This window comes from Phacochoerus africanus, chromosome 5 (genome assembly GCF_016906955.1).
Source record: "Phacochoerus africanus isolate WHEZ1 chromosome 5, ROS_Pafr_v1, whole genome shotgun sequence".
NCBI lineage: Eukaryota > Metazoa > Chordata > Mammalia > Artiodactyla > Suidae > Phacochoerus > Phacochoerus africanus.
The window spans coordinates 63,508,811-63,521,225 of NC_062548.1; the positions used below are offsets into that span (position 1 = coordinate 63,508,811).

Sequence of the window (12,415 nt, forward strand, 5' to 3'; positions counted from 1 at the left end):
TTCTTCACACCCTCTCCAGCATTTGCTATTTGTAGGCTGTTTAATGATGAGCCAATGCTATTTTGAAGCATCCATGGCAAACAGGAATGCTGTATGGAGCCTTGGCAAGGACCAGAGGGAGAACCATCGTGTAGAACTCCAGGATTTTAGAGCATGTCTCTGCCCTCCTCTGCAAATATCTATTCCCCTTTTGAGAAACAGCTTCTGACCAGCTACTGGGCCATGGAAGAGATGGAGCACCTAACAATGGGACATCAAGTGACCCTGCAGCCTGATCCTCCCATCACCAGCTGGCTGTGGTCTGACACCTCATCATGCTGGGCACATGCAGCTGCAACTGACCATTAGATGGAATCGCCTGAGACCAAATTTAGGCAGGGCCAAAAGGCACAAGCAGATTCCTTTGACACAACTCCTGTTGCATTGCTTCCTGGGGTGGTCTTCCAGTCCAGCTAACCAAGACAAAACCCAAGCCCAGTTGATAGCTGGGTTTGTACAATACACTGGCCCAACCTGCAAGCAGACAGCTGCAGCACGTGATCCTCACTCAGGGTGACACTGAAGACAGAAGTGCAGGAAGGTCCTCTAGCGGCCATAACTTCCAGCAGTATATTTGGTTGTTGACTGTGTTTGGAGTGTGAGATGGCCAGAAGTACAGATTTAGACTAATTCGTGGGCAGTTGCCAATGATTTGGCTGAATGGGCAGGGATTCAGAAGGAACAGGATTTTAAGACTGGTTAAAGAAAAAAAAAAAAAAATAAGTCTCTGGAGTTCCCGTCGTGGCACACCAGAAATGAATCTGACTAGGAGCCATGAAGTGGTGGATTTGATCCCTGGCCTCACTCAGTGGGTTATGGATCTGGCGTTGCCATGACCTGTGCTATAGGTTGCAGACACAGCTTGGATCCTGTGTTGCTGTGGCTGTGGTGTAGGCCGGCAGCTGTAGCTCTGATTCGAACCCTAGCCAGGGAACCTCCATACGCTGTGGGCGCAGTCCTAAAAAAAAAAAAAGTCTGGAAAGAAATATATTGGTGGACAACTTGAATGAAACTATACTGTGAAAGGGAGTTCCCATTGTGGCTCAGCAGTAACAAACCTAACTAGTACCCATGAGGATGCAGATTTGATCCCTGGCCTTAATCAGTGGGTTAAAGATCAGGTGTTGCAGTGATCTGTGATGTAGGTGGCAGACACAGCTCAGATCCCAAGTTGCTGTGGCTGTGGTATAGGCCAGCAACTGCAGCTCTGATTTGACCCCTAGCCCGGGAACTTCCATTCGCTGCTGGTACACCCCTCAAAGAAAAAAAAAAAAAAAGACTATACTATGAAAACATTTGTGTTCCATATGAATGCCCAACAAAAGGAGTCCACTGTAAAAGAGACCCTTAATAATCAGGGGAACACAAATGACACACATGTCACCAATGGCCTCTTCCTCCAGCCACCCCAGCGCTTGCTCAATAAGCTTGTGAGCCATGGTGGCAGGGATGGAGGCTAAGCACAGGCTCCACAACAGAATTTCCCCGACCTGAGAAGAATTTTTGCTGAGTATCTAACTTGCCAATGCAGGGACTGAGCCCCTAGTATGCCCACTATTCCTCGTGGGGAGGGCCAGTCACCCAGTGCCAAGCCGATTGCCATCTTCATTATGAAAGAGGCAGAGGTTCAACCTCAGAGGAATAGAAACATATTCTGGATACAGATTTGCCTTTCCTGCCCACAATGTTTCTGCCAGCACCACCAGCCAAGAACTCACAGAATGCCCAATCAACCAAGATGGCATTCCACCTGATCAAGGAATTCTTCAGAGCACAGCAAGTGCAAAAATGGGCTCATGCCCACAGGATTAATGGGTCTTACCACATGCACCATCATCCAGGAGTGGATAGCCTAGCCAAAAGGTGGGATGGCTTACTGAAAAGTTACAGTACCCCTTGGTGTTCATTTTACAGCTGTAGTACGTGCTTTGAGTCAGAGACCACTGTGCTGAAGCTTTCTCCTCACAGCCAAGATACATGAGTCTAGAAAATAGGTGTCTGTCAGAGGGATGCCTTTATTACTCCTAATAATCCTCTTGCAGAATTTTTGCTTCCTGTCCCCGAAACTTTAAGCCCCGCTGGCTTGGCGATCTTAGTTCCCAAGGAAGGAATGTTTGCACTATTTGGAAGATAAGACTACCACCTGGACATTCTGGGCTCTTATGCTAGTGAACCAATGGGGGGGGGGCAGTGGGGGAGCAGGGGAGGGGAGTGTAATCTGTCTGAGTGACTGACCCTGATGATCAGAGTCACCATGGAGGTGAAATGAACTATGTCCAACAGCAAAGGTTAATGGAAAACTACAGCACCCAGGGGGAGGGAGGGGAAGATGATTAAGAAGCCAGGCTCTCAGGGACTGAAGATTTGGGCCACTGTACCAGGTAAAGAACCCTGAATAGCTGTGGTTTGAGCTAAGGGCAGAGAAAACATGGAGGGATAGTGGAAGAAGCTTCACACAGCTTCAATCGCAATGTGATGACCAGCTACAGAAGTGAGGACTCTTTTTTTTTTTCAGGGCTGCACCTGGCATATGGAGGTTCCAGGCCAGGGGTCGAATCAGAGCTATAGCTGCCGGCCTATGCCACAGCCAGAGCAACGCGGGAACCAAGCCATATCTGTGACCTACACTGCATCTTATGGTAACGCCGGATCCTTAACCCACCAAGCGAGGGCAGGGATCAAACCTGCATCCTCACGGATACTAGTTGGGTTCATTTCTGCTGTACTACGATGGGAACTCCCAGAAGTGAGGACTCTTTAAGTTGCTTTGCTCATTTTCTATTTGCCTGTTATGTGTACACAACAATTTGTATATGTTAACCATTTTTCTTTTCTTCCTGCTTTTAAGTTAACTTGCTGGAAGTTTACAACCTAGTTTTTAAGTTGTAAGATTCAGTGAGACTAACTGGATCTCAAGAGTAATATATAAAACTATCAATGGAGGCATGACTCTTGAGACTGTGCATCTCATTTTGAAAAAGGTTGAAAACTTGTTCTCTTGCAGGAAGGGCAACTGTTCTTTTCGTCTTTTTCCCTGTGGTTGTTGCAGCTGAGTCATCAGAAGGGGGGCTGGGCAGGTTATCAATTTAGTGCCCTCAGCTCCAAATTCACTGGCACCCTTCTTGCCTGTTCTGTGAAAATGGCTTTGAGCCCTTTAGACTTTTCCTTGCCAGCTACATTGAAGCTTTGTTAGAAAACAATACTGGAGACAAACCACAGAAGACAGGGCTTTGCTTCCCGGTTCCTGTGTGCTCCCTTAAAAGCATTGAGTGCAGCTTCTTCAGCATCAGGCTCCTGCTGTGCTCGAAGATTCTCCAGTGCCTGGCTCCTGCAGTGTACAGCAGAACCACCAAGTACCCGGGAGCTTCACCAGGCAGTTCCCAGCTCCCAGGCAATTTGGTAACAGACTGAGACGCCTCCCCGTAAACAGCCTTCCGTAATACACTAGAGAGCAGGTTTCTGACAGGGTCCAATGCAACAGAGTTTCAGCAGGGTCTGGATTTCAGCCTTGGACGCTCTGTGTCACTCCTATGGGTGGCAGTTGTTCCTTGTGTCTACTATTCCTATATTCTCTCATTACTAGCCAATTCCTGGTTATTCCAGTCCTCTTATAGTTATTAACTGCTAAAATCAAACTTTTCCTGATCAGATTATTTGTATAGGTTTTCTCTTTTTGTCTTTTTAGGGCTCCACCCACAGCATATGGAAGTTCCCAGGCTAGGGGTCGATCCGGAGCTGCAGCTGCTGGCCTAGGCCACAGTCACAGCAATGTGGGGTCCAAGCCACGTCTGCGACCTATACCACAGCTCACAGTAACGCTGGATCCTTAAGCCACTGAGCTAGGTCAGGGATCGAACCTGAGTCCAGTTCCTCTCTCTTGATTGGACCTGGATTAAGCTGGTACTAGGCTGGACTAGACAGTGGCAGAGAATGAAAAGCAGCAGGAAGATTTACTCAGAAAGTAAAAGACAGGCCTCAGTAACAGATTAGACAAAGGGAAGTGGTACGGGTAGGGTGACCCTAGAAAAATATCCAGCTTATTTTAGGTGTACTCGCAGCAGGTGGAAGTTCCTGAGCCAAGGATCAATTCTGAACCAGAGCTGTAGCCAATGCAGGATCCTTAACCCACTGCACCTCCAGAGACAAGATGGGTCATTAACCCGCTCACCGCAGCAAGAACTCCCAAGGAATCCTAAGTTTTAATGCCTGGACAGAGGAAGATGAGCCTGCAGAGGAAATGAAGGATGAACACGGGGCCCTCCATAGCTGCAGGTTCTGTATCTGCAGAGTCAATCAGCCGAGGCTCGAAAATATGCAGGAAAAAAAAATTCCAGGAAATTCCAAAAAGCAACACTTGAATTTATCACATGACTGGAAACTATTTACATAGCATTTACATTATACTAGGCATACGAATAACCTAGAGATGATTTAAAGTAGATAGGGAGCTATGTGTAGGTTATGCGCCATCACTAGACCATTTTATACAGGGGATTTGAGCATCCTCTGAATTTGGTGTCCGCAGGGTCCTAGAACCACTAGGATACCTAGGGACCTCTGCACTGCATCCCAGAAGCAAAGGGTGGCAGCCAGGGATGCATGGCTCCTTCCCCCCCTTAAGAGAACTTGCAGCAGTTGACTGACTGCCACCAATGGCCATGTCCTCAGACCTGCCACAGTGCCCAGCCCAAGGCCATACTCTCCTCGAGGCAGCTCCTAATCGATGACTGAGCTTGTCCAAAACCACATGTGCTAGAACCTTCTGACAGGCAACCTTTGCTCTGGGCTCCCCACTGGCCCAGCTGAGATGTTCTCTGAGTTGCACACAGTCAGAGGCTCTTCTCACACACCCCTGCACTGCAGGCTGAAACCGCCCACCTCCTGACTCCAGTTAAGCTCAGCAATAATTTCTCTTTTAGTCAGAGACTTTGTGACTTAGAGACAACAGGCTTCCTAACCGCTGAGAGGAAGAGACAACCATAACATTCACCAGATGACAGACTACGGGGTAGACAGTCTGTGAGGAGTTTTCTGAAAAAGTCCACTCCTAGAGTTGCCATTATGGCCCAGTGGTAACAAACACAACTAGTATCGATGAGGACTCAGGTTCGATCCCTGGCCCCTCGCTCAGTGGGTTGAGGATCCGACATTGCCATGAGCTATGACACAGGTCAGCAGCTGCGGCTCCAATTCAACCCCTAGCCTGGGAACTTCCACGGCTCAACTGTGGCCCTAAAAAAAAAAAAAAAAAAAAAGTCCTCTCCATAGGCAGCCTAACAGGGAGGATATAAAACAAGAGACTGTTTTAAAAATGAGAAAATATTTCATTCATCCCAAAACACACATCAGGAAATGAAGAGAACCCCAGGAAAACAATTTATCTACTATGGAAGAAGAGTGTTACTGGCTTCAAGCTCTTATTTCTAGGATTCCGAAGCTTTGATGCTTAGAAGAAAACTATCTTGTCCTTCAGCTACTTTCTGCTACTCAGAAATAAATTACATACATCTGTAAAAGAGTTCGGCCCTGCTAGAGGGGAGCCAGACAGGAAGGAGGAAGGGGCCTCCAGCGCCAATAAACTGATCAAAGAACAGCTGGGTGACAGCCCAGGGCCATCCTAGGCAGACGAAGCCCTGAGGCTCTGGTATGAACCAGAGCACAGAAAGCAGGCCTGGCTCAAGGGACATGCCCTCAACCTGGGTTCAGTCTTCTCATTTACATCTTCAGCCAAAGCCCCAGGGAAAAAAGCAAAGTTCTCAATGCCTCCTCACGCCCCCTGCTGGTTGGTTTCATCATTATCTCGCCTCTTCCAAATCTGTAAGAGACCAATACAATGGATTATTTAGGAGCCGGCATCAATCCACAAATATTTATTAAGTACCTAAATCTGCACTGGACAATGGACAACCTGCCACCCCAACTGTATACTTGCTAAGCCCTTTGAAACTAATCATCTTTCAGAAAATTTTCTTTCATTCAATTTTAACTTTTTTTTTGACCGCACCCTTGGCATGCAGAAGTTCCCCGGCTAGGGATCGAACCCAAGCCACAGCAGTGACATCATTAGACCACTAGGGAACTCCAATTTTCACTTTTCCACCCATCCTTCTCTTACTTCCCATTCCAAGTTCCTTTTCTTAAAAAAAAGAAGACTCCTAGGGCTGTAACTTTAGACACAGTCACTAAGGAATGAAATCTCTCTAGAACGTGCAGTGACACCTATCTTTTTTACAAAGCTATAGCTTTTTCTTAGCCTCAGTCTTCCTTCTTTGCAGGTACAAGGGCAGTCAGAGATACTCTGCTCCACCAGCTCTCAGTCCAATGGGGAGGACAGTTCCAACAGTACAGCTGATGCTCCAATAAAGACACATAGATGGTGCTATGGGGTCACGAAGAGTGCTGACCTGGCCCAGGGAACCGGGGAAAGCTTCAGAGCCACTCCTAGCTGGCAGCCTGGATGATTCTGGGCTTTTCCTCCTTGAAATCAGACCACACACTGCAAAACTAACCTGGCCGTAAACAGAACCTCCTTGCTCACTCATAAAGCTTCCCTGCTTCTCTGGCCTTCTCTTCTCTGAAGATCACTCCTGGGCATTCAGGGCCGTGTAAGCCAACCTGCCTCACTCCCCAGTGCGCATCAAAAGGCATCCCACCCAACCCAACCTAAGTCGACCCCACATCACTCCTCTCCCCATCTCCTCCACCCTCATCAAGTCTGCAGCCAACCCACCTGGATGTAAGCCTCTGACAGTGTGATCATCTGGGGAAGGATGTCCGTCACCTGGAGGTCTTGTAATTCATACCATTTGCCTGTTCCCTGCGAAGAGCAAGAAAGGAGGGCTTAGTCTACTCCCTAAACCAAGAGGGTGTAACAGGGAAGGGATCACAGCCAAAAGCTAGAAAAATAGAGTAACCACTAGTCTCTCATGAGTCCTAAGTAAGAGGGTGCATGACCTCTGCTGGGCGCCATTCAATTTTAAGAGCTCATAGGGTGTTGATCTTGGCAAAGGCAATTCCTGCCAAGGACTCTATGAAGTTCAATGGAGCCTCACACACTATGTGCTTTTAAGAAGAATCGCGGAGGACAACAAAGAGAAAGAAGAGGAAGCCCTCCATTCCTCACCTAAGACCGCTCCTTGCTGCTGGGAAGTAACAGAGTAATAAACACACTCACTCGGGAGGTGCAGCCTTAACCAAAAGTGGACATTCTCACCCCTTGACTCAGAGGACACAGCAAGTGCCGGTCAAGAGCACACGTCCTTGATGGACACTGTTCCATCATACTAACCCGTTTCCTTTGGTTGCAAAACCAGTACTGCAAATATAGAAAAATCTACCTCATGTCATGTTTCCATAAACAAGGAGAAAAAGAGGTTTCTGGATTACAGCGGAAGCATTTCTGGAAGCTCACCTGCCTCATCCATCTAAACCTCTAGGAAATGCCCGAGAAAGATATATTTCAGATATTCTGGATCTTCCAGTAGTTCAGAATAGGGAACAACAAAAATTCAGGATCACAAAATCAAGTCCCCATTCCAGCTTTGAGGACTGGTTAAAAACATGGGGAAACCAAGTATCTAGGTTCAAATCCCAATTCTACTGACTTCAGATAAATTACTCAAACTCTGAGCCTAGGTTCCTCATTTATCAAAAAATGGTGTTAACACCTATCTGGGAAGTGTGTTTTAAGGATATAAACGAAATAAGCTGCCATTGAGCACTTGGCACACGTACATCTAGCACAAAGTGCTTGACAGATGAAACCCACAGCCCCAGAGGACTAATCAAATTAGAACCATCTGTGCTGATCATCTGTGTGATACCAATATATCTTAAGCACATTTCAACCATTTTCAGTAAATTTACAAAATTTTTTAGCTGAAAAGGAACCTCTACACCAGTGCTTTGTAAACTTCAATCTCACACCAACAAAGGGTCTTGTTAAAAGGTAGGTTATGGAGAGTTCCCATCACGGCTCAGCAGGTTACAAACCCAACTAGAATCCATGAGGATACAGGGTTCGATCCCTGACCTCACTCAGTGGGTTAAGGATATGGTGTTGCTATAAATGTGGTGTAGGCTGGCAGCTACAGCTCCAATTAGACCCCTAGCCTCTTGCATCGAGAAACCAGCCCCACTCACGTGATGAAGCACGTGGATCCGGTAGGAGCCCTCAGAGGGCTTGCCGTCGTGCACAATGTTAGCGATGAGGTCATAGGTGGTGTTCTTGTGCACTGCCTGCACCTCTTCTGACAAGTATTCTCTCAGATCCACATTCCTGATGAAGATGAAAATAAAGTGAAGATCAGACAAGGGCTACCAGGTAGGCCAAGTGCCCTACTCAAGTGGCCCACAAAGCTGTTGAACCCTATCTCAGGGCCCTGGATCAAGGAGGGGCTTGAAGAGCTTTGGAAGCCCAGATTGGCGGAAATTTACATAATTTGCCATAAAAACGAATCAAACTAGAAAGACTGGCTCTATGGGAAAAGCACATTTTAAAAGCATGCCTAGGCGTTCCCATGGTGGCACAGTGGTTAATGAATCCGACTAGGAACCATGAGGTTTCAGGTTCAATCCCTGGCCTTGCTCAGTGGGTTAGGGATCTGGCATTGCCGTGAGCTGTGGTGCATGCTGCAGATGCGGCTCGGATCCCACATTGCTGTGGCTATGGCGTAGACTGGCAGCTACAGCTCTGATTGGACCCCTAGCCTGGGAACCTCCACATGCCGCAGGAGCGGCCCTAGAAAAGGCAAATAAATAAATAAATAAATAAATAAATAAAAGCATGCCTAGGAGTTCCCAGTGTGGCTCAGAGGTAATGAATCTGACTAGTATCCATGAGAATGCAGGGTTGATCCCTGGCCCCATTCAGTGAGTTAAGGATCCAGCACTGCTATGAGCTGTGGTGTAAGTCGGAGACATGGCTCGGATCTGGCATTGCTGTGGCTGTGGCGCAGGCCAGCAGCTGCAGCTCTGATTTGACCCCTAGCCTGGGAACTTTCACACACCTCAGGTTTAACCCTAATGGGGAAAAAAAAGCATGCCTGGGAGTTCTTGTCATGGCACAGTGGAAACGATTCCAACTAGGAACCATGAGGTTTTGGGTTCGATCCCTGGCCTCGCTCAGTGGGTTAAGGATCCGGCATTGCTGTGAGCTGTGGTGTAGGTTGCAGACACGGCTTAAATCTGGCATTGCTGTGGCTATGGCGTAAGCTGGCAACAACAGCTCCAAATAGACCCCTAGTCTGGGAACCTCCATATGCCGTAGGTGCAGCCCTAAAAAGACAAAAGACAAAATAATAATAATAATAATAATAATAAAGCCTTCTTAAAAAAAAAAAAAAAAAGCATGCCTAGTAGTCAAAAGTGGAGTCAATTAGACTTGATCTGGAATCTGGCTCTACCACCTCAGAGCTGTAAGGTTCTTCTATGACATGGGGGTGAGAGTCACTATCTCATCAGAGATGAGAACAAGCGTTACTGCGTCACTCTGTCTTAGGTGGGAATCAAGTTCAGTGTCAAGGGAACACCTTATCTCTGGGCTCAGGATGCAGAAGCCTAACTGCATGACCATGTGGGTCGCCACTGTACATAATCACTGTAACAATTTTAACATGGCAAACCAGGCAGATCATGCAGACTTTTTTTTCTTTTATTTTCTGGGACTTTGCTTCTTCATTTTTTTCTTTTAGTCAAGTAGGCAGAATGGTTTCAAGTAGCAGAAATCCACCCTAGGGAGCTTAAGCACAAAGGGGAATTTATTCAAGGGTTTCAGACCAGGAAATGAGACCAGGCACTGAAGAAACAGCAAGATCCGAGAGCTTACCTGCCCTCTTTTCTGCTTTGAGAGCAGCTTTATTCTTTCCTACCAGCTTTCTCTTCTTTATGGAATCCACTTTGGCTCCCCTACAGCTTCCAAAATTTTCAGTCCTGAAGAAGAAACTATTGACTAGGTTCCCTCAACTGGGACTTTTCAAGGTCAAATTTACTTTTTTTTTTAACAATTTTATTTATTTATTTGGCTATGGTATACCGTGGCTTGATGTGGGATCTCAGTTCCTAGACCAGGGATTGACCCGGGCCACAGTGGTGAAAGCACCTAATCCTGACCACCAGACCACCGTGGAACTCCTATCAAATTTATCTTTAATACGTGAACACTCATTTTTTTTTTTTAGATAGAGGAACATTCCTGATGTACATGGAATAAGGAGTCTTTTTGCTTTATTTGTTGAATTCTGTCTGTTGAAATATACACGTACATTGGTTATTATAAAATAAAGAGCTATTACTAATGCTTACTGTTATGACTATGATGATGGTAAACAGGGAAACAGACTGACAGTTAACATAAATATTAAGAGAATGCTAACTACATTAGTTTCAGGAAAAATATAACCTTCTGCAGCCTACAGATATTTATGGAAATTTAAATACAAGGTAGAATAAGAGAGATTATATCCTATATCTATTACTATCTGATGTGCTACCACTCATAACATGAAACACAGTAAGGTTATCTCTGGAAGAACTGACAATAAATGCTCACAGCAGTCACATCCAGTGGTCACTTCTAGATATGTATCTCCTTGTGAATTTTTTTTTATGGCCACACCCATGGCATATGGAAGTTGTTGGGCCAGGGATTGAATCCGAGCAGCAGCCGTGGCTAATCCTTTAACCCACTGCACCGGACCAGGAATCAAACCCACGTCTCCTCAGCAATCAGAGCTGCTACAGTTGGATTCTCAACCCACTGTGCCAAGGTGGGAGCTCCTCCTTTGAATTTTATTTTTTTTTTATTTATTTTTTTTGGTCTTTTTGTCTTTTCTAGGGCCACACCTGCAGCACATGGAGATTCCCAGGTAGGGGTCCAATCAGCCGTAAACTCCGGCCTACACCAGAGCCACAGCAACATGGGATCTGAGCCGCGTCTGCGACCCACACTACAGCTCATGGCAATGCCAGATCCTTAACCCACTGAGCAAGGCCAGGGATTAAACTTGCAACCTCATGGTACCTAGTCAGATTCGCTAACCACTGAGCCACAAAGGGAACTCCTCCTTCTTTGAATTTTAGACTACATGATGAATATATTACCTGTCCAAAAATACAAAAAGTTTTCAATGTAAACAATGAAGGAATAAACAGATTATTTTGTTCTAACTACACTGCTTAGCTTTCTATGTGTTAGTGATGGCTATTTATTCCTAGAGTGTCCCTCTTGGACTAATAAATAGTCATTGTTAAAGGATAATTTAGATATGAGTCCTAGGAAATCCACATGAGTTCTAGATAGCCAACATGCCAGCTAGCTGCTAAGAAGTGACTTCTTACATTGTCTTCTTAACTTATGTAGTGTAGGTAGGTTCACTGCAATCTCCAACTTAAAGACAGTCCAAAATTAAGAGTGGTACAAAAATATGAAAATAAATTCTAGCTTACTCCCCCTAAGAGTTAGGAAGGGAAAACTCACGTAATAGGGAAGTTGACAATAGTCGGATTCTTCTCCACAAAGAAATTGTTCTTAGTGAATCTCTTAATACAAAAGATGAGATATGGAGGCAGCTTGGTGAGCTGGAAGCGCTTCAGAAAGTTCTCCTTGTAAGTCTTATATTCCTAGAGGGAGAAAAGAAAACTATCCAATTAGTGCTGGAACAGGAGAGCAGGGACATGAGCTTTGTTTTGGTTGCGGCTGGGTTTTTCAACATAATTTTGCCTTACACTTAGAATTCAGAAGGTACCTGATCCCATAAACCACCTACAAGGCTTGGGAATAGCAGTCTGGCTAAGGCCAACTAAAATACCTCAGCTGCTGGTTTCAGCCAGTGTATGGCCATACTGCTGAACTCTAACCACAGTCACAAGGGTATTCTTTTCTATAAGGAAAACCAAATGTCAAGTGAGAAAGAGGATTTGTTATTAACAAGGACCTACTGTATAGCACAGGGCAATCTACTCAATGTTCTCTAATAACTTAGATGGGATTAAAAAAAAATGGGTATGTGTATAACTGATTCCCTTTGCTATGTGCCTGAAACTAATGCAACATTGTAAGTAACCTATAATCCAAAAAAAATTTTTTTTAAAAAGAGGACTTGTTAAAAACTCAGAATTTAAAAACCATGAAAGTTTTTTTTTTTTTTTAAAAAGGGGGGAGTTCCCATCATGGCTCAAAAGAAATGAATCTGACTAGCATCCATGAGGACGCAGGTTCAATCCCTGGCCTCTCGTGGTGGGTTAAGAATCCAGCATTGCCATAAGCTGTGGTGTAGGTCACAGACAGGCATGGATCTGGAGTTGCAGTGGCTGTGGCATAGGCCTGTGGCTACAGTTCCAATTAGACCCCCTAGCCTGGAACTTCCATATGCCGTGG

General features: G+C 45.6%; 1 protein-coding gene across 2 annotated transcripts in view; it reads right to left on the bottom strand.

Moving 5' to 3' along the window:
- Positions 1-5,342: 5,342 nt before the first annotated feature.
- USP39 (ubiquitin specific peptidase 39) overlaps positions 5,343-12,415 on the bottom strand; it is a 29,760-nt gene continuing 22,687 nt past the window's right edge. For both annotated transcript variants that reach the window (XM_047781620.1, XM_047781621.1), the window contains exons 10-13: positions 11,516-11,658; positions 8,182-8,317; positions 6,770-6,856; positions 5,343-5,854 (exon numbers count right to left, since the gene is read on the bottom strand). In XM_047781620.1, the coding sequence (XP_047637576.1) occupies positions 5,807-5,854; positions 6,770-6,856; positions 8,182-8,317; positions 11,516-11,658 (414 nt within the window). In that variant the 3' untranslated portion in view covers positions 5,343-5,806. The remainder of the gene's footprint in view (positions 5,855-6,769; positions 6,857-8,181; positions 8,318-11,515; positions 11,659-12,415) is intronic.